The 24811-nt window shown below is 48.9% G+C and overlaps 4 protein-coding genes across 7 annotated transcripts in view; 3 read left to right on the forward strand and 1 right to left on the reverse strand.

Moving 5' to 3' along the window:
* ZMYND19 (zinc finger MYND-type containing 19) lies at positions 60-7873 on the forward strand (the record flags this gene model as incomplete). Its single annotated transcript, XM_021413702.1, is given in 5 exon segments — positions 60-119; positions 965-1071; positions 4185-4325; positions 5104-5284; positions 6377-7873. Coding segments are annotated over 5 exon segments (633 nt in total), but the record flags the coding sequence as incomplete, so codon positions are not given.
* On the forward strand, positions 10346-19474 carry DPH7 (diphthamide biosynthesis 7). 2 transcript variants are annotated; one of them, XM_021413649.1, is made up of 9 exons: positions 10346-10485; positions 11053-11189; positions 12048-12135; positions 12892-12986; positions 14372-14538; positions 15024-15096; positions 15848-15913; positions 16116-16288; positions 17863-19474. In XM_021413649.1, exons 3-9 carry the CDS (start codon positions 12076-12078, stop codon positions 18480-18482), a joined length of 1254 nt encoding a protein of 417 aa, XP_021269324.1. In that variant the 5' UTR covers positions 10346-10485; positions 11053-11189; positions 12048-12075; the 3' UTR covers positions 18483-19474. The 2 variants fall into 2 exon arrangements, with proteins under 2 accessions (XP_021269324.1, XP_021269323.1); XM_021413648.1 differs by lacking the exon at positions 10346-10485 and adding an exon at positions 10628-10848.
* MRPL41 (mitochondrial ribosomal protein L41) lies at positions 21049-21718 on the reverse strand. Its single transcript, XM_021413650.1, has one exon. The coding sequence runs from the start codon at positions 21711-21713 to the stop codon at positions 21171-21173; it is 543 nt and encodes a 180-aa protein (XP_021269325.1). The 5' UTR covers positions 21714-21718; the 3' UTR covers positions 21049-21170.
* PNPLA7 (patatin like phospholipase domain containing 7) overlaps positions 21804-24811 on the forward strand; it is a 121244-nt gene continuing 118236 nt past the window's right edge. Inside the window, exons 1-2 of one of the 3 annotated variants that reach the window (XM_021413645.1) lie at positions 21804-21955; positions 22320-22357. In XM_021413645.1, the coding sequence (XP_021269320.1) occupies positions 22322-22357 (36 nt within the window). In that variant the 5' untranslated portion in view covers positions 21804-21955; positions 22320-22321. Of the gene's footprint in view, positions 22075-22319; positions 22358-24811 lie in introns of all 3 variants that reach the window. The other 2 variants (XM_021413646.1, XM_021413647.1) reach the window with 2 other exon arrangements.

Consider the following 24811-nt stretch of genomic DNA (forward strand, 5'->3'; position numbering starts at 1 on the left):
CGGGCGGAGCGCGGGACGGCGGGCGCGGAGCGGCGGCTGAGCGCGGTGCTGTGTTGCAGACCAAGTACACGCTGATCGACGAGCAGGACATCCCGCTGGTGGAGAGCTTCTCCTTCGAGGTGAGCGCCGCGCGGCCCCGCGGGACCGACCCCCCTCGGGAACCGCTCCCCCCGGGCCCGCGCCCCGCACCGTGCCCCGCCCGCGGCGCTCCGGGGCTCGTCCCCGTCGCCTGCAGCGAGCCCCGAGCTGCCGGCCCGCTGCCCCCGCTCGCCGCCAGCCGGGAGTCGCGCTCCCCCTGTCGGAGTGGGGAAAGTTGAGAGCTGCTCCCTCCGCACGTGGGTGCGGAAACGGGCCCGGAGCGAAGTCACACCCCGAGGTTTGCTGTTACCGCCCGCAGCCCCGGGGCTGGGAACGCCGAGGGCTCCCCGGGCTGAGCTGCTCGCGGAGCTCCCGCGCGGCCCCGTTCCCTCTGCGCGGCCCTAGCGAGGCCCCGCGTGTGCCCAGCGCGGGGAGGTGGGAGCTGCGGGAGCGGGGCATGGGGAGGGCGCTGGGAGCTCGGCACCTCCGCTCTGGGGACAGGCGGAGAGGAGATCTGGGTTAGGTGTGAGGGGGGAAATCGTTTTCTCGGAGGGCGGTGAGGCCCCGGCACTGCTGCCCAGAGCTGTGGGTGCCCATCCCTGGAGGTGCCCGAGGCCGTGGATGGGCCCGGAGCAGCCTGAGCTGGGGGGCAGCCAGTCCACGGCAGGGGTGAGCTGGGGGCTTGGGGTCCCTCCCAACCCAACCATCCCGTGAAGCTGCAGCAGTAGAGGTTCAATCTTGCTGGAGATCTGAAACCGTAATTCCACAGCAATTCAGCGACCCGCAGACACGTGGGAAGTGCTGCCCGTTCCTACTGCTGTCCCAGCGGAGCTCAAACTCAGCTGCTCAGCGCCGGTTGTTCTCACAATCTTCCTTTTCTCTCTAGGCTCGCATGGAGGTAGATGCTGATGGAAATGGTGCTAAAATATTTGCTTACGCATTTGACAAAAACCGTGGAAGGGGATCCGGCCGCCTGCTGCACGAGCTGCTCTGGTGGGTATCACACGGGGCCTGGGGCATGTGGCTGCTGCCATTCCTGCCCGTGGCATCTGGGGTGCTCAGGGACTCTAAGCCAGAGCCACAGCAGCGCTGCTAGGTCCTGGCCTGGGTCAGTTTTGCACTGTGCCTTGAAATAGCTGAGGCTCCAATAACATTATTTCCAGGGAAAGTAGTTACAGGTGGGTGTTACGTAGCTTAAATCTGAGAAATGCGACCGAAACTTCGCTTGGGGGCAGGTGGGTGACTCGCTCAATTAAATTGATAGCTGAAGACTCGCTTTTGGGGCTTCTCCTGTCCTGTGATGAGCAGGTAAGTGAGAAGTGGCAGAGCATGGATAGAACATCTGATAGCCTGGAACTTCAGGGATTTTGCTTGGCTTTCTGGAGCGCTGCCTGAAGGGTGCTGCTGCTGTTTCCTATGCTGCTGCATCTGCTCCCCACATGGCAGGGAGCATTGCCTGAGGTTTTTTGTAGCTGCCATTAGGACTCAGAGCCCAGTGTGCACGGTTGCCAGCAACTGATTGTCAGAGACTCTTTGTAAATGTGTTTTTCATGGGTTTGTAGGAAAGATGGGACATGTTGAAGAGAACCGTTATTTATTTTTAAAAGCCTTTTTTGAGAAATTAAGCATGCTTTCTGTTCAGTCCCATGAACTGCAACGAGAAGTCACAGTGCCCAAGATCTCACTGTGCTTTCTTCATTGCATGGGGTTACTTGTTCTCCCCCAGCTCAGTCCCTGGATGAGAGGAGGGAGACAGGAAAAACGCCAGGCACTATCACTATTATTTTCAATCTGCTCATTAAATATGGATTTTAACCTGTCTCTGTTATTGTTTAATCTCACGGTACACAACTTTGGGAATGAGTCAGAAGTTCTCTGCGCGGTGCAGTGCGAGTCGGGCTGTCAGCCCTGCTCCCTGTGCACCTCGTGGTGGGACCTGCAGTGCCTGCATTGCTCCAGCGTGCACGGGGACGGCCCGGCTGGCGGCTTGGTGCACAGCTCAATCCTTGCCTCTCTCGTTAGACTGACTTCTGTTAGGAAATAATTCTAACGTATTCAGTTGGGTAACTCAGATTGTGCGACTTCACCGTGCGGCGGTGTCCAATCCCCGTGGTTCTGCATGATGGGGATTTTTGGAGGCAGGCCGTGAGCTGCCGTGCAAGCAGATCTGCAGTTCTGGAGATGCAGTCGGGTTCTTTGACTGGGAAGCTCTGAGCGTTTCAGCTGTTCTGTAAAGTCAGTTTGATCCCTCTGAGCGTGTGCGTTTTGCTGTGGTCTTTAATTACATGCTACCACGAGGCAGCTCGGTGCACCTTGCTGCCTGAGTCTCCTTGTATGTCTGGGAAGCCTCTGGGCTGCAGGTGCTTGCTGTTCCGCTCTCCTTGTGCTGCGGCTGTTCTGAAAGTAAACCTGCAGTGCTGAGCTGAAGCTCCTTCCCCCCATGAGCTGGGGCAGTGGTGAGTGCTGCATGGGCCCTCCCAGGGAATGGGTGCCAGCACCCATCACAGCCGTGCTTCCTGCGTGGAGGAAAAGCAGAGAGCTTGTGTTACTGCATGCAGAGGAGTGCACGTGTTCCACCTGTGCTTCCTGTGTGTCCCCTTCTTCCCCAAAATCTGACTCTGAACGAACAAATGTGGTGCTGTGCTTCTGGTTTAGGATACAGTGTTGGATGCTTCTGCAGTAAGGCTGATAGATGTTTTTTCATTTGAGTTAAGCAGGAATCATCATTCATGTAGTGAGGCCCTCAAATCTGGAAGCTTGTTGCTACCAAAGCTGTGGTGGTGATGGGAACCTTTCCCCCCCCCAAAGCCCTCCTGCCATTGTGTGCAGCAACCTGCGGCCACATGGGAGCTGCAGCCTGAAACATCACTGCACTTCTGCAGTGCTCCTTCAGGAGGAGCTTCCTGCAGCCTTTGGCTCAAGTGGCTCCCTGGTGTCCTGCACCAGGATGTGCCCCTGGGCATTATGGGATGCAGAAGGTACAGCTGCAGCGGAGCTTATGGGGGGCATGGGTGCAGTGGAGGCTTTGTAGAAGCGGGGTAGGACACAGCTTATTGGTGCCCCAAACAATTTCTTCAAATCCTCTTGTTCCCTAACTTCAGCCTTTAAACTCATTACATATTTCAAAAAAGTTTCTTAACTTGGTCTGTCTCCCTCCTTCCTTCCTCCCCAGTTTGCTCTTACTCTGTGCTTCTGTCTCCTCCTCCCAGGTCCTACATCCGTATCAATCCCATCCCCCTTGTTGGCACTTTGTTCTGGTCTTGGTCTAATTAACCTTAATTCCTTCCCTCTTGGTATCTGATCAATGGCTGCCTTCATCTGTCTGGGTCCACGTACCTCCATGGTTCTCACTTCTAGCCTTCAGGGCTCCCCATTTCATTTGTCAGACTCTCCCATAGCAGTCAACAACTCCAAAGCAGCTTTCCCTCTGTTCGGGCCTTTCAGCAGACTCCTTTCCATAGCTTGCTTTTGGGTTTGGTTTTCTTTTTTTCTCTAAATCAAGGCTGACATGGGTTAACATGTAGCTGTCCTGCTTTGGTTTAGAGCAAGTTTCAGTAGATGTCTCTTAGTCAATTGTGGAGACGTTGCAGGCTGTCTGCATATTATTCACAATTAGTCAAAAATATTTGCCTATTTGCTGGTGAAACCCCTGTCCTGTTGCTTAAGAGACATCCTTAGTAAATGAAAAACTGACTCGCACCAGTGCCAAAGTTGAACATAAATGTGTTTGATAGAAACTATTAAAATAATAAAACATTATTTGCTCCTTTCAAGCTATAATATAAATATAAATAATTACACGGGTGCTGTTGCTGAAACTGGAATGGTGGTTTCTGGAAGTTTCTCTGCAATATTCTTACAATTAAAATATACCATGGTTATCTTCTGAGTCAACTAATTTGTAATGGGAATGAGCTCCTGAAACAAATCTCTGTCTTCTGGGAGCTGATATAGCTGAAATACTCACTGCAGCCTGTTGGCAGCCTGAGTTTGATCATCACCGTTTCAATGGCAGCAGGCTAGAAGGTCTACTGGAATCAGTGCAGTCCTTGGGGCTGTGGAGCCCTGCTCGTCGCTGAGCTTCAGGCTGGTTTTGTTTCCTGCAGGGAGAGGCACCGCGGAGGGATCGCTCCGGGATTTCAGGTGGTGCATCTGAATTCGGTGACGGTGGACAACCGCCTTGACAACCTGCGCCTCGTCCCTTGGGGGTGGAAACCCAAAGCTGAAGATCTCTCCAGTAAACAAAGGTGCGTCGGTATTTGGCAGGGAGGTGCCATCGAAAAATACTTGTAAACACCTTAAATTGCTTCACCTCTTTTGTTTAGTGGTGTCCATCTTGGTTGAGCCTGTTTATTTGACCTTGGGCTGCTTATGCATCACCGCTTCAGATTTCTCATCTGAGATAGACCAGAGTTAGTGCTGGCCATGCTGCGGAGGGCGATCTCACCCCGTGGCAGTATGTAGAGGTCCTGCTCTGCCAGATGTCAGCGCAGTAAACCTGCATTGCCTTCTGCTTGAGTGGAGGCGTTTGGGCACACTGAGCTCAGTCTGCAGTTCTTGCTGGCTTGTAGCTCTCATCCTCAGGCACCAAAGTTCTAACGCAGTCTTCAAAAGCCAGCAGCTGCAAAATGCTTACATCTGAAATAGCGTATTTAGGTTAAAAACAAGTTCCTGGGAACAGCTTCCATCGGTGTTCACTGCAGGTTGTGGAGACTTCCTGCAGACCACGTTGTGCTGGTGTTACTCAAAGTGCATCAGATCCTTACGTCAGGTTGGGCTTGTTTCGCCTGTGATGAGGGGCCCCAGGAATGTTCATTTTTGAAGAGGGACCTGTAGGCTTAATTCTTTTGCATTTAAAACAGAGTAACCCGAAAAGGATGTTATATGTGAGAAATCTATATAGTCTGGGGTATAGTAGGCTCAGTGCAATGGTAACCTTACCTGCTTTTTTAATGAATTTGGAATTAATTTCTCTGTATGTTTGTTTTGCATTTATGGACTGAATACATACTTGCTTTTTTAAAGGGAACAAAGTCTGTATTGGCTGGCAATCCAACAGCTCCCTACAGACCCTATAGAAGAGCAGTTTCCTGTACTGAATGTAACACGATACTACAACGCTAACGGGGATGTTGTGGAGGAGGAAGAGAACTCATGCACATACTATGAATGTCACTACCCCCCATGCACAATGATTGAAAAGCAGGTGTGTTTGATAGAGCTGCAAGTAAACATATGATGACTCGGGCTGCATCTGGGGGGGAGGGAGGGGGCTGTTCCTAAAACTAGCAAGTTTTGCAGGCTCCATTCTATTGCTAAGGGCAGAAATTCTCTTTTAACTCAGGTTTTCTTCAGCATGGACTTTTTTCTGATGTGATTCAGGCTCTTTAGAAGTGTTTATCAAGGCTTCATAGAGGAAGGATGTAGATTTTAATTGTCAGTTTGAGAGAACATTATGTTGAATTGGAATGAGAAATGACCTAGCGGTTTGCTGGGAGGAGTGTAATTGCTGCAGCGTGCACAAAAACACAGGTGGAAGCATCCCAGGTCTCTGGTGACCCAGAATTTGAAGGAGCTGTATGAGCCTTCTTTATCTAGTATGGAGAAAGCAGTTTAAGGCTTTGGGCAGGATTAGAGTAAAAAAAAATTACATGCTTGACCTTCCATGTGAAGAGAGTGGACTTGCATGGTGTTTATTCAGCACAGAACTGGCAGGAAAGCTGGTTGTAGCTCTTTGTTGTAGGCAGGTGAAGTGAAGCACCATAGTCTAGATGAAGGCTGGTATAGAATGGGACTTATGGGGGCTGCATCTCCATCAAGCTGATGTCCTTATCCAGGAATAAGGGCTTTTCTTTTGAGATGACAAACACTGATTAGGCTAAAATCATTCAGTGCTCCATTTTAGTCTTTTTGAGGAGGAAGTAAACAAATGTAAAAATTGTCTTAATTTGAAAAAGGGTGAGCTTTGTTTCTGTGTGGATCTGCACCGGAGAGCTTCCTGGATAACCGTGTCCAGCAATGGCAGCGTGTGCAGCCCTGCTGACCGCGTCTGTATCAAAGATGTTTGCACAACAGCAGCACTATGAGAACACGTGTGAAGCTGTCAGAATTGAGTCTATTGAGCCCTGCGAGAGCAATTGCAAAATCAAACAGCTGCATTGCTTTGAGTTGTTTTGGTACTCTGACAGCTGGGACGTCCCTATAGGCAGGAGCGAGAGGTGGATTGTAAAGCTCCCTGGGGCAGGCGGAGGTCTCGTGGCGCTGGGCGGGCTCACTAACGCTGCCTTCTTTCTCCTAGTTACGTGAATTCAACATCTGTGGCCGCTGCCAGGTGGCCAGGTACTGCGGGTCGCAGTGCCAGCAGAAGGACTGGCCTGCGCACAAGAAGCACTGTCGCGAGAAGAAGCGGACCTTCCAGCAGGAGCTCGGACCCGAGCGATGACCGGGTGGCACAGGCCTCTCAGCAGCAGGATTCCTTCTCAAAGGCATTGGACTCTTGCTTTTGCACAGTAATGACAGACTGCTTATTGAAGCCAGAGGCACTGAAGAAGAAAAACCCTGTGATGCTTGAGCAGAACAGCTGACTGGACGAAGCCGGCTCTGACTGGTGCTGTGGAAAGGGATTGGGTCTGCCCTTCCAGTATTATATTCTCAAGCGAAAAGACTACTGTGGAGGCTCCAGGCAGGAAGCTTCTCGTTATTTATATGTTAATACGTTTGTAAACTCATGTACAGTTTTTGTTAGAAATTCTTGATAGGACTCATTACCTGTAATGTGCAGATGAGAACACATTGTTGGCCTCCAAGTTTAAAAAAAAAAAAAAAAAGTCATGTAGCAAAAGCTTTTCCTCCCATGTGGCTAGAAGTGTCTGTGGCTGTGCCAAGGCCAGGAGGCTCTGACATCAGCACTTGCTCTGGAGAACTCTGCATGGAAGTTATATTTAAAAAAAAACAAAAAAAAAAGGCAAACAGTAAAGGTTGGAATGAATCGTTGTCTGCTCTCTAGTTTTCTCCCGTTCCCTTCCAGCTGCTTTCAGAGCGCAGTCGCACTTGGGTGTTGGAAATGCATAGTCGCTAGGAACTGGGACAGAGCGTGGGACCACGTGGGATCGCAGTGAGCAGGCAGGCTGTGGTGCTGCTTCCTTCAGAGTGCTGCTGGAGCCTGCACGTTAAGTGACCAGTGCTTTCAGAAAGCTGAACTGGCTTTCTTATTATGGAACCTTCGTATAGAAGTAGCTGTGAGGAAGCTCAGGGAGTCAGCTGCGTGGGGGTGCGGTTGCCCCCATGGCTTCCCTGGGAGCATAGCAAATGCTGTGATGTGCAGATATGTCTAAATGACCTAATATTTGGTGATTTGAGTTATTTATTTAAAAAGACAGCGTCAAACCAAGAATTACTTTTTTTATTTAGTAATAAGTGAGGATTTGGCGTGCAGAGTGTGTGCCTGTTTTTTTTTCTTTTCAGGTGTTTTGTCATGTACAACTTGGAAGTTTTTTTCTTTCTCACTTTTGCCTTAAGGGTGTGTCACTGAGTTTCCTGAAGAGCTAAATGATTTGGTACCAGGTGTTAAGTCTTGCTTTGCAGCTAGAAGAATGTGAGTTGCTGAATTCTGAACGCAGAGCCTTTCTGTGAATGCTTATTGAAATGGATTATTTTTTTTACATGAAAACTGTCAAACTCATTATTCAATCAGGATTCACTTTGCCACTTCGTATTGAAATGTTGGTCTTGCTTGTATTCAACCTGTCAGACAACAGCCTGCTGTGGACTCCAATATTATATTACGTTTCTAATATCTGCTCAGGAAGTTCTTGATTATTACTGCTTGGGTGGGTTTTTGTACTACAAGCGTCTTAGTGAATAACAACTTGTAAAGCTTCCTGCTGGAAGCTCTCTTGGTGGGCACATTGTGAAGGTGCAACTCTATTCATGGTTATACCTCAGCTTTTCTGTTCAGGCAGCCTAAAATGCCCTTCGGTACAAAGGTTGAGCAGGATCTAATCATACTTTCCTTATTTTTTTTAAAGGAAACAATTGCTTTAAATGAACTGGAAGTTTCTGAATATAAAATGGAATGTAAAGATTTTTTTTTTTTACCCAAGGTAATAATCTGAAAAGGGCAGAAATATTGTCTCCTTGCCTTTCTAAAGGGCCGGTGTTGGTCATGCCAGTTCTCCACTGTACTACCGCTAATCATGATTAGCAAAGTGCAGTCTTAGAGCATTTAAATGCTTCTGCAGCACTGAGCAGGGAAACTGGTCGTGGCCCATCTGTAATGGAGAAACAAAGACACTGTGAATGAAGTCCCGATGAGGAGGCAAAGGGCAGGTATCTCCTGAGCAGCAGATGAAGGAAAGGTGAAATGCTAAAGAGGACAAAATGGAGGATGGTGGGTGAATGGGGTGGGAAAGATGACTGCTGGGTTAGGAGTTCTGTTACAAGTCTCCATCGACTAACGAAGAGGTAAGACAGCTACTAACCTGAGTGTGCAGCCATTGATTCCAAACCCTGGGTGCCAGAGGAGAGTAGTGGCTGTGAGGATCCCGATGTCCCTGAGCAGCGATGCCTGCCAAGTTGCTTGAGGATCTGATGGTTGGTGTGTTTGCAGAAGGCAGTGGCCCAAACCCACGTAGTCCTGCTGCCTTGCCTTTGCCATTGGCCATGTTGCCAGTTCTGGGAGCATTCCATGGGACCCTGTGAGAGCCTGGAGAATGGCTTTTCTCACAGCGGTGGAGAGGCAAATACAACACTGCAGGTTCCTGCCATGAGCTGCTGATAACCTCAGCATAACGGTGTGTATACATGTAAGCACGCCATGAAATATTCTTTCCCCCCAGGTATTTCCCTTCACATCGAAGTGGTGTGGTAGGACCTATCTCACAGTTCAGATAAAAATCATGGCTGGCTTAAGAAACACAAAGTCAGAAATAACGTACCGCAGGGCCCTGTGTTCACCTGATGTTTGAGCCTTTAACACACCCATAGGGGTATACTCTTTTGCTCTGTGATGATGACTTCTAAATGAAAGTGGTGAAGGTAAAAAGGGGCAGCTCAAGGCCCAAAGTGCTTGTGGGGGGTGTGGAGTGCCTGCAGGACGCTGTGCTGGGGCTGGGAGCAATTGTTTGCCATCTGTTGTTTGCCATCAACAGGCTTGAGAAAGGGACCAGAGGAGGCTGGTGAGATTGAACAGCACTGTGGGATGTTCCTACAGGCTGGAGAGGTGCTTTATAAACTGAACCTGTGTCCAAAAGCAGAAGGAAAGAATAGGATTTGGTATGTTAATTGTGTGTGTGGGGGGGGGGGGATAATACAAAGGAAAATGGAATTTGAGGAATGCTCAAATCATAAAACCCGCGCAAGTGATTTTAAAACCCATCAGGAGCAGAGAGACTGCCCAAGTCAGCAGACACCGTGGGCAGTGAAGGGAAGATCTGACCTGAAGATAAGGTCCCAGCAGGCAGAACCAAGTGAATTGTTTACACGTGTGCTCACTGCGAGAGAGCTGTGGGAGTTCACGCAGGAATGCTTCAACGCAGCTCAGCAGAGAATCTGTTTAAAACTAAGGTGCTTTTAGGAGAGATTAAAGTTCAGAAATGAGCAGCAGCGAGGGGCCGGGCCCAGGCAGTCCCACTTACGGCTGAGAGGGAGCTGGTGGAACAATGAGCAGAGCCAGCAGCCGGGATGTGCAACCCCTCTGTGGTACCAGCGTGAAAACTGCTTCTGAAATGAGTTCTGGGGCAAATGGGGCCAAACAGCCAGGTGTGTGCAACACTTCCCCTGAGCAAATTTGGGATGCTACAGTGCAGCATCAAGCGCTGAATGCTGCAGAGGAGTCAGCGTGTTTTGTGTAGGGAAGTCCTGCAGCCCGAGTGTACTGGGGTTATAGTAACGGCATCAACAAGCAGGCAGCATGCTTGGACTTCCACTGCAAACCCAGCCACCACCTTTCCTTGTTGTACTTGAAGGCAAAAAGCTGCTGTGGGATGGTGGGAAGGTCACAGCTGGGAAAGGGAGGAAAAGGAGAATTAAAGGAGGGTGTGGGGGGAGTGGCAACAGCTGTATGCCTGAAATATTAATAAATGATTGTGAAAAAGTAGTGAATCGGGAAGGCAGCAACACCCTCTGAGGTTATTCAGGGTGATAATAACAACGATAAGGGCTGAGTGAAGAACTGCAGGAGGGTTGATGAGGCGGGCAGGTGGGATTCGGCACCGGGAAATGCAGCGCTGCCTGCGGGGGAACCTCACGGGCGCCGCTGAGCGCTTCCCCTCAGCACTGAGAGCCGCGGGCCGCCACACGGCCCCGCGGAGACAGCGTCCCACAGCGCGGTGTGCCCGGGGAGCGCGAGGCAAAGGGCGGGGGCCTGGGTGAGGAACGCGGGAGCGCTGCGGCTCTGTGCTGCGCAAGGTGAGCGATGGGGACGGCGGGGACTGAGTGCGGGTGGGTACCACTGCGCGGTGGGCACAGAGCGTGGGGACTGCGGGGCTCCCCACCGCCCCACGCTCGCTCCCGAGGCCCGGCCTCCCCGCCCGCTGACAGGAAGCAGTCGGGGCCGCCGCCTCGCCTCGCCCCGCCCCGGCGCGGAGCAGCGGGCAGCCGGGGCCGCCCCGCGCGGTATGAGCGCGGCCTGAGATGGCGGCCCCGTGCCGGACGCGGACGCTGCAGGTGGTGGACACGGAGTTCAGCGCCGACGCGGTGGAGTGGTGCCCGGTGGAGGGCTGGCACAGCATCCTGGCCTGCGGCACCTACCACCTCCGCCCGCCCGCCGCGGTGAGGCCGCCTCGGCACCGCCCGGGGGCTCTTCCCCCACCTCGGGGCCGCGCCGTGCGGGGGGAGCGGGTCCCCGCGGGGTTCTGTGGCGAAGCTGCGGTGACTCTCATCCTGAGGAAGAGCCCCCCGCCCTGCGCTGCCCCTGGGTGGGGGGTGGCAGGAGTGCCGCTAAACGTGGGCTTTTCTTCCTAATTTCTGGTGTAGACTGACTGCAGAGGAAGCCACGAGGCCTGCGACCGGACGGGGCGCCTCTACCTGTACCACTACAACGAGGAGCAGCCCTGCATCCCGCTGACTGAGATCCAGAGGATAGACACTGCCGCCGTCCTGGACATCAAATGGTAACGCCGGGCTGGGGGGGCCTGGGGCGTACGGAGCTGGATGCCTCGCCGGGTTCTGCTGCTCCTCGGTCCCTTCTGTCCTTAGTAGGGCCGCAGCCTGACTGCTTACAGCTAAACTGACCCTGACTTCTCAGAGGGAAGTATCCACCAGTTAGCTGCAGTGAGCAAATTGCGCTCGTTTCTGTGTTACGTTCTCCTGCGTGCTTATGAGCAGCTGGTCAGTGACTGCAGACCTCATTTGTTTATTATTTGAGTTGGAAGGGACACTTAAAGGTCATCTGATCCCACTCCCTGCAGTGCACAGGGACACCCACAGCTCCGTCAGTGCTTAGAGCCCCGTCCAGCCTGACCTTGGGTGTCTGCAGGGACGGGGCACCACCACCTCTCTGGGCAACCTGTGCCAGTGCCTCACCACTCTTAGTGTAAAAAATTTCCTCATATCCAGTCTAAATCTCCCCTCTTATAGTTTGAAACCATTTCCCCTTGTACAGTGATAACAGCCCCAGCTAAAGAGTCTGTCCCCTTCCTTCTTACAGCCCCTTTAGACACTGACAGGCCGCTCTCAGCTCTCTCCGCTGCCTTCTCTTCTCTAGGCTGCACAGCCCAGCTCTCAGCCTGTCCTCTCAGGGAGGGGTTCCATCTCTTAGATTTATATCATAATATGTCAGAGGTTCCCCCATTGTATAATATTTTCCCCTTGGTGCAGGTTTGTGGGAACTAGAGGGCCCTTAGATTTTCTTCATGAGATTTTTTAATCGAGTGCTCTTTCCTTCTGCCCCCTAGAATAAAAGCTATTGCTTTTCTCCTTAAACTCAAGACAGATATACATTCAAGACTTTTAACTGCTGGATCTTTCAGGTGCCACGTTCCGGTTGCAGAACATCCCATGGTTGGCATTGCAAACTCGATGGGCGCTGTGGAGTTCTGCCAGCTGACTGGCAGCGAGGTGGGTGGCTGTAACTCCTGCTGGTGTTGAAGCTGTTTTAACCTGCATTTACACTCTAGCTTTATTAGCAGCGCTCAGGGACTCTGCAGGGAAGGAGTATGGTTTCCATGGCTTTCTCAGTGTACTTAGCTGTATTTTTTTTTTTTTAATACTTGTTTTGTCTTCTGATGTTTCTCGTAAATTCCACAAACTCGTTCATGGCACCAGAAAGACTGGCTGGGCCCTGTGCACCTGCAGGGTGTGGGAGGTGAAAGACGTGGGGGAGCAGCAGCAAGCTATGTGAACTGCCACTTGAGAATAAGTATGGAGTTACTGGTAAACACAGCATAAGTTGCAAAGTTGTTAAAAGAAGGGAAGAGTTTTGGAGAAGGGTTTCTTTCAATTGGTGAGAAAAGGGGCTGATCAAGAGAGCCATTCCTCCCAGAGGAAAAAAGGGAAAACCAAACCAGACTATAAGGGAATTCCACAGTCAGATCTTCAGTTCTGTACTTCATTGCTCTCTGAGGGGAAGACAATTTTAAGGAGGATTCGGTGGGAGATGGGAAGCAGAGTGGTGGGGGTGCTGTGTATGCGTGAGGTTTGCCCTTCAGCTAGAACTGAGCAATTGTACATTACTATGGGATTTTTCATCTCTTCTTGGTGTGGGTCTGTAATGTGCTTGTCTGTCTCTGGAAAACACCTGGCACAGATGTAAGCAGTACACGTTATCTACCTGCTGCCTTCCCCTTCTTAACTCATTTCTTTTCTTTCCAGTAGAAGAGCAGCTGCATCTTGGAGCCGTGCTTCAGGGTTGATCTTGGTGCGCAGTGCCTGGCCTTGTCCTTAGACTGGTCCACAGGACGCGAACAGTGGTGAGAATGGGAGATAAAGGCTGCTGCTGAGGTCGCTGTGTGTGTGACAGTTTGCTGGCTGAGGCTTTTGATGAATGAAATTGGTGGCTTTATTTGTGTAGTAGCTTAAGACTTCCTTGATCCCAGCGGTCTCTCTTAGCCTTCTCTGAAAGTTACTATTTCCAGAGCAAGGGTAACAAAGGAACAAGTGCTGTGGTCACTGTAGCAAGAGCAGAGCCTGATTCAGCCACAAACCTGAGGGTGTGCCATGGTGAACGGCAGCAGGTGAACCAGGGATGTTTCTCCTTCCTTTGCTTAAGGGAAAGGCTGCAATAGGATGCAGCTAGATCCATTGGATCCAACTTAATTTCTCCATCTGCTCATGAAACAGCTGAATTTTAGTGTGAAGTTCTGCTTAAGAACTGATAGTAAGAAAATTTTAAGCAGTTTCATGAGAAACAGAAGAAAGTTGGTTTGGAAGCGGCTCATACGTTTGATTCCAGGAATGGCATAATTGAATTACAGAACATGAATTAGCTGTCCCCAGGAAAGGGTCAGGTATATGGGTATATGTTTTCTGTAAGTTAAGTGTAAAACGGAGTGATACCTTCAGTGTGAGACTGGAAACTGGAAGGGCTTGGGCAGCGCTGTGCTTCTTGTTGCAGGGCAGGTATTCGGTCACTTTTGCTAATTAAAGCTATTCCTGTGCATATGTTTTCTGTTGTTTAATGAATAAGCAGAGCTTCTAGTTCTACTTTCTTCTCTGAATTTCTTTTAGTTTCTGCCCTTCAAGGTAAAAATGGTGGTTGCCATGATGAAAAGTCCCTTTGAAGCATGTTGCTATTCTCTGTTTAGAGACAAAGAGCCTCATCTAGAAGCTGAATGTGCAGCCTTTGCATCTCAGTAGAACTAGTGCAGGGCTGGGAGGTTACCCTCTATCTCATGTGTGGAAATCTGGGAGATTTGATATGGTTTGGTAACTAGCATATGATGTAGAACTGGAAAGAAGCCCTGAGACACCAAAATCAGTACCTGCAGTTGCAGGTAACCAGTTGGAAGATAACTAGTTCATGTCAGGGAATTAATATCAAGCCCATGAAGTCAAGTTAAGCATTGAGGGGAAAGACCAAGGCTGTTTTTGTTTCAGTCAAATAAATGTGAGCAGATGGCTCCCTCTGTGAGATCAGGGAATAGGCATCACTAGTATGGATGGTTTTAAGATGGGAAGCTGAAAATAATTGTATAAATGCATGCATTCCTCCACTGGCGTGTGAGTTTCTCTTAATGTTCAGTTGAATCAAATATATATGTTAGTCATCTATACTTCAGCAGCTGATTTGCACCCACTAATTACTTAGGACATCAGTTTCAGACATTTCTGATGTTTTCTCTGTGTTCCACTGTAGTGGATGTCCTTTGAGGGTGATCAGCAGTGATTCAGAGGGGAAGCTGAATCTGTTCTCCATCGATGAATCCGCGCCTTCTGTGCACGTCCTGAACCAGTGGGAGGCTCACAAATTTGAGGCCTGGATTGCTGCTTTTAATTACTGGAACACTGATATTGTGTATTCAGGTCTGTAAGTACTGGGAATTTATTTGGGGGTGTTGGGGCTGGGTCACTTTGTTCAGTGGATGTGTATTCCTTGGGATTTTACTTTCCAGGGTTGGGTATGCTGCTTCCCATCACTATTCTTGTAACAGCTAGGGGGTCTCTGCTAGAGGGAAGTGATCGGGGTTAATTAGGAGAAACCATATATTTTAATTTGTACTGTGGCTGGCTCTTGGCAAAAAGTTGGTGATCTCTTGGGGCATGCAAGGATACAGATAGAAGCCAAAAGGACTGGATTCTAGAAGCTAACTTTTTTTTCAATGAGCAAACTGGGGCATTGTTACTGCTCGTGCCTAGTATGGTGGGGAGTATTGTGAGCCTCAAATGAGGTTTGATATGTCTGTTAAATGCTCTGATATCCTAGGGGTGAAAAGCAGTAGCTCTGCTTCAGTGTCTCGCAGTGGTCTTTTGCGGGGTGTTCAGGATAGCTGTGTTTTGTCTTTGTGCAGGAGGAGATGACAGCCTGCTGAAGGGCTGGGACACCAGATGCAGTCCGGAGACTCCAGTCTTCACCAGCAGGAGGTAAGCAAGCAGTGCCAGCAGCTGGAGCCCGCAGCTATTGTGTCCCTTCCCAAGCTGCTGCATTCAGAGATGAGCCATGAGTGGAGTCTTGTTTCTGCCTCATTTGGGAAACTGGGAGAGAAAATGTATCTCTTTTCATCGGGTTTTTCATCAGGATAGCTTCAGGTTGAAACTTTCTTCTCTGTGTCCTTCAAAACAAGCAGCTGCTCACTTCTTTGAGGGGATTTTTCTGTGTGTTAAACGTGGGTATATTATTGTGGAAGTCTTCTTAGAAAATGTTTCATTCTCCACTCATTTCAAGTAATTTTTTTTTCCTATTTTTTCTGGTGGTATAAGGTGTCTTGTAGAATATGATTAAAGCAACATGCACAGCTTTCCAGTGAAATGTTATACGTAGCCTTAAAACACTCATGATCATTATTGCTATGGAAATATTAATGTTGGGAATAAAGTCTTCTGGGAATGGAGTTGTTTTGCTGAAATTCTTAGGGGCTCTGAACAGCAGTTTATGGTACAAGTATTACTAGAAATTGTTCATGCCAAGATAATGTATGATTAGAAGTTTTTCTCTAGAAAGGCAGTTGGATTGTGTGGCTGGAACCCAATATGGGCTGAAATTTGAGTTCACCTTACTTTGCTTTCCTGAAACACCTTGATGCAGCAGTACGCATCCCCAAATCCTTGAAATTCAAGGAAGAACCCCATCTCAAATTGTATATCACAGCCTCTGCTGTATGTTGCTCTTTTGCAGACATTCAATGGGTGTATGCAGCATTCAGTGCAGTCCCCACCGGGAGAACCTTCTGGCTACTGGCAGGTAAATCCTCTCTAGCTGCCCACTAGCATGGCTATCCTCCTCTGTTATCTTATACGTGGTACTGCTTCTCAAGGTGTGGTCTCTTTAGGATTTCATTGTGGTGAAGGTTATGTGGCGTTTCCTCATTTTTTTTTTTCTGAGCTTGCTGCACTTGAATCAGCTTTGCTGCTTGTCAGCATATTGAGTTGTGATACATCTCCAGCTATGATGAGCACGTGCTGTTGTGGGACACCAGGAACATGAAGCAGCCGCTGGCAGACACGCATGTTGAAGGTGGAGTGTGGAGGCTAAAGTGGCACCCAACCTGTGATTTTGTGCTGTTAGCAGCCTGCATGCAGAGTGGATTCAAGATCCTTGACTGCCGTGGAAGCATGGGTGAGTGTTCAATGGAACAGAGATACTCTCACACTGCTCTGCTGTTCTCATTTCCTACCAACAGGTTAACGGGGAAGCTCCAGCTCTGAGCTTGCTAGAAAGATTCAGATATTGTTTATAGTCTTAGACATTTATTTCAGCTTATATTAACTCTTCCAGCTTTCCCGGACCTATCCTCACCACTGGCATGATAGCTTGTGCCAAGGCACCATCATTATTCATATGTAAATCTCCTGTAATTTCTCTTAATTGGGGGAAAGCCTGTTTGTCTTGGTATAAAAGCATTACCTTTTGCCACGACTGTTCTGGTTTGTATTCGTCTTGATGGTTTGAAGAAGTTCTTCTGAATATCAGGTGATGTTTTGCTGTCAGCAGGAGTTACTAACCTGCTGGTGACACAGTCATGGAGTGGCTGAGGTTGGAAGGGACCTTCAGAGACCACCTAGTCCAACCCCCTGTTCCAGCAGGGACACGTGGAGCACATTGCACAAGATGTTATCTGGGCAGGTTTCAGATATCTCCAGAGAAGGAGCATGCACAGCCTCCTTGGCAGCCTGTTCCCGTGCTCTGTCACCCACGCAGTTAAGAAGTTTTTCCTCATATACAGATGGAATTTCCTGTCTTTCAGTTTGTGCTCATTGCCTCTTGTTCTGTCATTGGGTACCACTGAAAAGAGAGTCTGTCCCCACACCTTGACACCCCTCCTTAAGATATTGGTATACATTCATAAGATCCCCTCTCACTCTTCTCCAGGGTAAACAGGAAAAGCTCTCTCAGCTTTTACTTACAAGAGAGACTCCAGTCCCTTCTTCATCTTTGTAGCTCTCTGCTGGGCTCTCCAGCACTGCCATGTCTCTCTTGTACTGGGGAGCCCAGAACTGAACACAGTGTATGAAAGGGTTATTGCCTCAGAAAGGAAGTGCTGTGCAGTCTGGTTAATCTAGAATAGCATGAACAAGCTGTCCACGTGGATCAGATCGTATTTACATGTTTAAAAAGCTGTTTGCATTTACATTACAAATATAGTACGCACAAAATGGTTGCGTTGCTGAGTTTCTCCAGACCTTGGGCAGGTCCACTGCTTGTGAAATGAGGATGTCATTTCTTCTGTATAGGGAAGGGAGGAACTTGGTGAGCATTTAGTATCAGTGAAATGCTGAAAGCTCATGGGAAGGACACATCTGCAATTTATTAATAACCAGAACCTGGTCTAGCAATCTTAGCAGTTGTATTTCTGGCTTATTTGAGATCACTGTATGATCTGCCTTGAGCCTATTGATGTATTTTGAATAATGAAGCTCTTAAACCTCATGCACATTAATCCCTTTTCTGTCTGCTCACTGAACTGGGGAAAATCAAAGCTAGTGGAAGTGGCTGAAGAATTGTCAGAAGAGCCAGGGTACTTTGTTCCTCCTAAAAGCTTAACTCTTGTAAACAAGGCATTAACCAATACTGTGGGATAGGACAACTCTTCTTGTATGGCTTGGTCAATACTGATATGGTTGGTAAGCAGTCTGCAACAAACTGTCACAACTTGCTTTCTGCTCATGTCATTATTTATTTGTTTTTTAAAGCGGAAAACACGGAGGAATGTGTCATCCTGTCATCGTATGTCTTGCACAATTCTCTGGCCTATGGGGCTGACTGGTCAAGGCTGTGTCCGAGAGATTCCTTGGCTGCAGTACAGGACTCTGCTGCTGTGTGCCAGCCTTCGGAGCAGCCCGTGGCACGGTCAGAGGAAGGAGATGAGAGACTGAATTTGCAGGTCCGAAACCTGAAGATAATTTATGAGTCTCCTACAGCGACCTTTGATGTAATATTGGATGAGGACAGTGAAGGCCCTGCCTTGCAGCAGAAAGTGGAGGGGGGTCCTAAGTTGTCTGGGGATCCTGACCTGAGTAAGAAAACTGATTTAAAGGAGGGGTCAGGTTTGGGTGGGGGTGCTGACCGAGGGGACAGTCCTGAGTCAACCAGCAGTTCTGACTTGGGAGTTAAGAGATCCAGTGGAATTGGCCTAGACAGAAATGATTCAGTCAGGTCTTCAGACAGTCCAAAAGCAACAAGCATTGTAGCAACTTGTTCTTTCTATGATAATATCCTACATGTCTGGAAGTGGGAAATGAACCTGGCTACTGCTTCAGAAAGGGCCAGTACTAGATCTCCATCTGAAAGGACAGATGAAAGTTGGCACTGACAAGTCCCAAGATAAAGGGATAGGAAAACTTCTATGCTGACATTAGCATCTAAGCTTATGCCCTTTTTTTTCCCCCCCAATTCATACTGTTGAGTTTGCAAGTCTTTAAAAGCCAATAATGATGGAATAATTTCCTGACGGTTTTAATTTCAGCATTGAGGAAAGCCTCTGCTTTGAGAAGTGTGGTCAAGCACAGACACGTTTATTTAGTTTTCCCTTGATGTCCTAATTCAGAGTAGGCCAGCCTTCCTTTCAGAGGCTTCTTGTTCGTGCAGAATATTTGAATCCCCCCAGAGCTGGTTTGCATTTGTGTAACTGATCTATTAAGCCTATTTTCCTCCTTCCAAAACGAACCAGACTTGTCTGTGCTACTACATGTATACACAAGATGCGATCAGAGGCCTTCATGAATTCCTCAGAAAAAGCCCACGAGTAGAGGCTTAGGTGTGTATGTAGCTTGTGTGATCTGTAAATGAGTATGTACTTTAAGAAGACACTCAAAGACAGTCCAGATGCTGACAGTGCGGTGCTTACTGTGATCTTTAATGAAGAGAAATTCTTTCTAAGAAAGAAATCCAGACTGACTGAAAGGACAGAGAGTAGAGCAGTGATAGGAAGCTTCATTCTGAGCAGGATTCTGGGGAGCCTGCACACTCATTTTACATCAGACTCATCACCTGGATGCAATCTCACTTCATTGCTCTCCAAGCCAAGCACAAATTGGTTTAGCAGAAATTGTGTAGTGATCCCTGCTTATATCTTAGTGCCACACTTAACCCACCCTGCCCCTTCCCCACACACTCTAGGTATCCAACTCATGTTTTCTTTCTTTCTCCATAGTGTAGGTCCAAAGTCAAGATCTTACAGGTTTTTTATTTAAGGTGAAAAGCTTTAAGATCAAAACCTCCAAAAATCATAGGCAATGTTTCCTGACATCTTTTAAGTTCAAAATAAATAAGTTACAGAAACCAAAATTTGAACATTGCCCTAACTACCTCCAGGAATGGCTGCTTCATTAGCTTTCTTCTTTTCACTGTGAAATATTGGCAAAACACAGTTTCTGGAACAATTTCTCTCTGTTCTTAATTACCTTCCTAGGAAGAAAACAAAACAAAACAAAAACAGCTTAAACTAGGTAAGGAACTTCTAGCTTGCATGGTTTCTTTTTGAAAGTCCTGAAGAAATAGTTGTCTGGAGGGAAAGAAACACCAGCAACAAGTATCTGTAACAGTGCTGCAGCTAAAACGAGGTACAGCAGATAAGTATTTTACTGCTTTGAAACTCCTTTTTCAAAATTAAACATGTATTTAAAAACTTGAGTGCTGTTACTAGTATGAATCTTAATGTAATGTGAACAAGAGCTTTTGTTAAAAAAAAAAACACCGTATTTTTGGATGTTTCTAAAATAAAAATGAATACATGTGATTTATCTTTCTTGGTGGTTTTGATTTTAGAAGTGGTCCTTCACGTGTTGGTTGGATTATTACTAAGTTCACTGTCACTAAACATAAAGGCTGTGTTCTGTTACAACCCATCCTGATCCCAGACAGAGATACATTGTGTTAAACTTAGGATCAGTAGGGACATAAGTGCTTTGTTGCACTGCTCTTTTCTTCCTTCTCTACAGGCTTCTGTTATATGACTTATTTGACTTATTCTAGGATGAAGTCCTGAAAACACCATTGCTTCCACTGTGAAAGTCACCCGCTTACTCTTCCACTTTCCATCTTGGCCAGTCAGTCCACCTGAAGAGCTTCAGCCTTGACATGTACCAGCCCAGTTTCTTTCTGAGTTTGGCCTCCCCAAGGCTGAGCAGATAAGTCCTGGGGGTACTTGTCTGTTGGAAGAAAACACGTTATCTCCAACAACTTATTTTGACTTTAGCTATTTCTACTTTAAATGGTTGCACACAACTGTAAGTGTTGCTTGTATATATTTCATTTGATGAATAGTAAGACATTGCTCTTCCAGGAATATGTCAAAAAAAAAATCACAGTTCTCAAGATGCGTTTCAAATGTAAGCAGCTCCCTTGAAATGTGAAACAGCTGCACTGCTAAGGAACAGGCACTGAGTGTAACTATTAACTGCATCTTGATTGAATTGAAAATACTAGTTTTAAACCTTGGTAAATACCACAGTCGTGACATTTGATCTAAGCTACAAATCTATGCTCAGTTTATGGTATGGCCTTGTTAGAGATCTTTCTCATGGAACACTTCACGCTGGCTAGGGGTGAATTCAAGCATTCTGCTTCTGGCTGCACTTGCCACACACAGCTGGGTGCTGGCAGCACCAATGAGACATCAGCTCCAAGCAGCTCCTTCCACAGCCAGGAAACTCCCAGAGGTGGAGTTCTCCTCCCTCATTCCTGGAAGTTGGGAGCAGCCTGGAGCCAGACTCCTGCAGCTCCTAGTGTCTGCTCAGCAGCTCTGCTCTGACAGCAGGACACCTGCACACCTACAGAATGCAACTACATGCACAATGTGAGACAAAAGCAACACCTTCCTCGGTCACTGACAGGAAACCAGTTCCCCCCAGCAATTTAAATTAGACATTGCAGAAAGATAAAATAGAAGGACTTGCTTTTAATACTCAGTGAACGAAACAGTCCCGAACTGCAGGAGCAGGCCAAGTCTCCCACAATGCTGCTGCCCAGCTCAGCACACCGGAGGAGCCCCGCATGTCCCCTAGCGCACATAGTTCTTGGGGAAAAGCTGGAAGAGCTTCCCCTCCTGCGTCGGCTCGAAGCCGTACTTCTCCAGCGCGTTTGGGTCGAAGGTTCCCTCCTTCACGTCCTTCTCGATGTGCGGTGCCACCAACTCGGTGAAGAGCTGCTTGGCCGTCATGGGTGGCTCCGATCCTTGGGGAGCGCGGTACGAGACGTAGGGCTTGAGCTTGAAGCCTGCCAGGTCGGGGACGACGAACTGCGGCACCATCTCCTTGATGAGGATGAACTTCTTGTTGGAGGTCAGCACGCCCAGCTTCTTAGCCCCCCGGCCCTTGTTGTAGCTCCGAGGGCCGCGCTTGCTGGTGAACGGGGACATGCGGTCGGCGCCCCGCACTAGCCCGCGGGCCAGCTCGGTTAGCAGCCCCATGCCGAGCGCCTGTGGGCCCTGAAAGGAGAGAGGAAGGGACGGAGGGGCGACGGAGCAGCACCGGGCCCTCTCCACCCGGCTCCCACACTCCAGCGCGCCGCGCTTCTCCCACACCCCAACACCGCCCGCTCCCATTGGCAGAAGCGCATGAGCCAATCCTCAGCGCCTATCTTAGGCCGCGCGGGCCGCGGACCACTCGGCGCGAAGCTGGGTGCGCCAATCAGCAGCGAGGAGCTGGGAGAGTGGGCGTGGCTTGGCGGCCCCCTCAGCTGCTGGGGGCGGTGAGTGGGGCGGCTGCGACCTTCGCCCCGGCTCCGCGGCTGACCTTTGACCTCCGTGTGGGAGCGCCGCGGCGGCCGCCGCAGCTATAGCAACAGGTGAAGGGACATTGCGGAGCGGGGGTTTGGTGCCGGTTCGGGTCTGTCCGGCTCGGTCTGGGCTCGGCCGGTTGCACCGGTGTCCCCGCAGCGCCCGGTTGGACCGGCGGGTCCGTGTGGTAATTCGCTCCCTGCCGGTGGGCCGCGCCTCGGGCGGGAGCGCGTTTGTCCGTGCGGCGTTCGGCTGCAGAAATCGGAGCGTGGCGGCGGGAGCGGGGCGCGGACGGACCGCAGCCTTCCCCCGGCAGGGGCTGCTTCCCGCGGGTCGGCGGCTGCCACGCGCTGCACGGTCTGGATGACTGCCGGCTCTTAACTCAGTCTTTTTTCTTCTCTTTTCTTTTTTTCCTTTTTGCTGTACCTTCAGCTATGGAAGAAGAAGGCGGCAACGGCACCAGCCTTGAGGTATGAAGCGATTTGCTGCTATTTTTCACGTGTTCATTTCTCTTTTAGCGTTTCCAGAATCTGAAAGTTAGCGTACTTGTTGTGGGTGGCTTAACACGGCAGCAGTTCAGCGCTGTGCAGCCCTTCAGCTGCCCCGTGTCCAGCTCCCTCAGCTGTCTAGCTCTCACACGGTGCCGTGTGCTGTGGGGCATCCAGCTGGGCTGTTTGGGCCAGCTCAGCTCAGCTGTCCTGGTCCTGGCCCCTCGCCGGCAGGGCGCTGTGAGGAGCTGGAGCATCCTTGGCTCCGTACAGTACTGCACAGCAACAACTGAAACATTGGCCTTCTGTCAACAGCTTTTTTCTCTTGAAGCCAAAATGCAGCATCGTATCAGATGCTGTGAAGAAAGTCCACTCTGACCCAGCTGAAACCAAGACAGAGCCTAATCTGATAACCTTTGGGCAATGTCTTCTGATACAGTGCTTTTGTTTTCCAGAACCTTTCCTGATAAGAGTTTCGTCCTTCCAAAAATGTCAAGATTGGTCCCGCTTTTTGTGTGCATTTATTTATTTTTACTGCAAACCGTTCACATAGAGCTTCATGTTCTCATTTGTCAGCAGAATGACACAGTTTAAATGCCTTTTGCTTCAACTGCATGATTTTAGCCTGAAGGTGGAAGAATCATGGCGTTCTTTAGCTCTTGCATTTATTCTTCTTTAAGACACATAGCGCTTTTCCTAGTAATGACAAACAAGGCCCACAACAGTAAATAGTTTTCTTAGGACTAGAAGATGCATCCAGCGTACTGATAAGCAGGTAAAAGATGTTCTGTGAAAATTCAGCATTTGTGGTCAAAGTCTCAGCGTGTGGTCAGGTGTACGTATGAGCCACGAGGAAGTCTGTGTTCTGAGGAACACTCCTGTCACGTCCTGAGCGCTGTGCCAGTCACCGCTTGCCGCCCCTCCCTGTGTGAGCTCTGTCTCACTGTTTACCTTTGATTGCAATGGGAAGCTTTTGAGTTCATAACCAAGTTGCTTGTTCTGTGCTTGGTAATCTGGATGGGTGTAAGCGTTATTTCAATAGCTGCATGTTTTTTTTGTTAACGACCACACTTTTGTTAAGAAAATGGGAGTCAACCATTAGAAAACGCAGACGAATAATATTCCTGCTAATATGTACTCTTAGCCTATCGTTTTGTCCTTTTCCAGTGAAGCATGAGTCTTCTCAGGGTTGCTCAGTGTGTGTTTTGTTTCTGGGAGTTGGATCAGGGCTCAGACAGAGCACGTGAAGCCCTAGGATGCAGGTGCTGGGTGTAGCCCTCCCTCTGTGCTGCAGCCCTGTGCTGGGTAGGCCCTGCAGCGCTGCTGCTTTAGTGTCCTGACGATTGCCCCCTGTGCTGCCTGGTTGTGAAGATCTGCTGACACGCACAGGTGTCCGTGTGGTTGCCAGCCTCTTGCTGACTTTCCCTGACTCTCTTCAGACACTGCCAGTGCTTGAGGAGATTCCCTGCAGAGCTATGACCGATGCTGAGATGAGAACGTTCAGGCTGGTCTTGGTAACAAACCTTCCCAGAGCTTCTCTGTGCTCCTTGGAGTTCTGGATGTTATCTTTCCCTTGCTGCCTTCCTGGCTGGGGCACGGGCTCTGTGCCTGCACCTGTGTGTTTCATTCTTTCGTTGCGAATTTATTTCCTCTCAGGGAGCAACACTGTGACTGTCAGTTGGCAGCTCCTATTTTTTTTGTTATCTGAGATCACGCAGGCCCTGATAGTGGCAGAACTCCTATTCCTGATGCTGTCTGAGGGAAACAAATTAAGTGGCTGCAGAAGACTTGCATTGAGATGTCACCGTGCTTAGCCAGAATGCATTGTATTTGTTTCTAGCAACTTTTCAGCATTTCCTTTTCTTGTGACTTTTCACTACGATGCCACAATGATTGTCAAACACTGATGGTAGTAGTGATAATTGGAGTGATGCTGAGAAGGTAGATTAATAGGTTGTATTAAGGCAGCCTAAGAAAAAACGCTCAGCTCCGCATACATTGACTGGCCAGGCCGGAGTCTGCTTGCCCTGTGAACCTGGAATGAGCTTCTATGGGAGAGACTGGTTTGGTGACTCTGTGGGCGCTTCTGTTTTTCTTCAGGATACAAAGCTAAATTAAGAGGTCATCTGGATTTGGAACTGAGGGCAAAAACTGGTTCCAGAACTGAAGGTTCAAGTAAGGCTTGAGACTTACAGGGTGACGTGTCTGTTCTTGTACTCATTTTGTTTCCTACTTCTGTCTAATATTTGCTTTGCTTTTTTTTTTTTTTTTAAACATTCTGGTAAGTTTTGAACTGACATTTGCACATCTTCTATAACTTGCAGATTTTTGTCCAGAAGAACAGCAGTCAGCACAGGTTCCAGGGCTGTACACCTGAGTTAGAGCTTTTCCCCATGTGCATAACTTTGTGGTTTATGTTGAATTTCATCTGCAATT

This window comes from Numida meleagris, chromosome 16, assembly GCF_002078875.1.
Source record: "Numida meleagris isolate 19003 breed g44 Domestic line chromosome 16, NumMel1.0, whole genome shotgun sequence".
Taxonomy (NCBI): Eukaryota; Metazoa; Chordata; class Aves; order Galliformes; family Numididae; genus Numida; species Numida meleagris.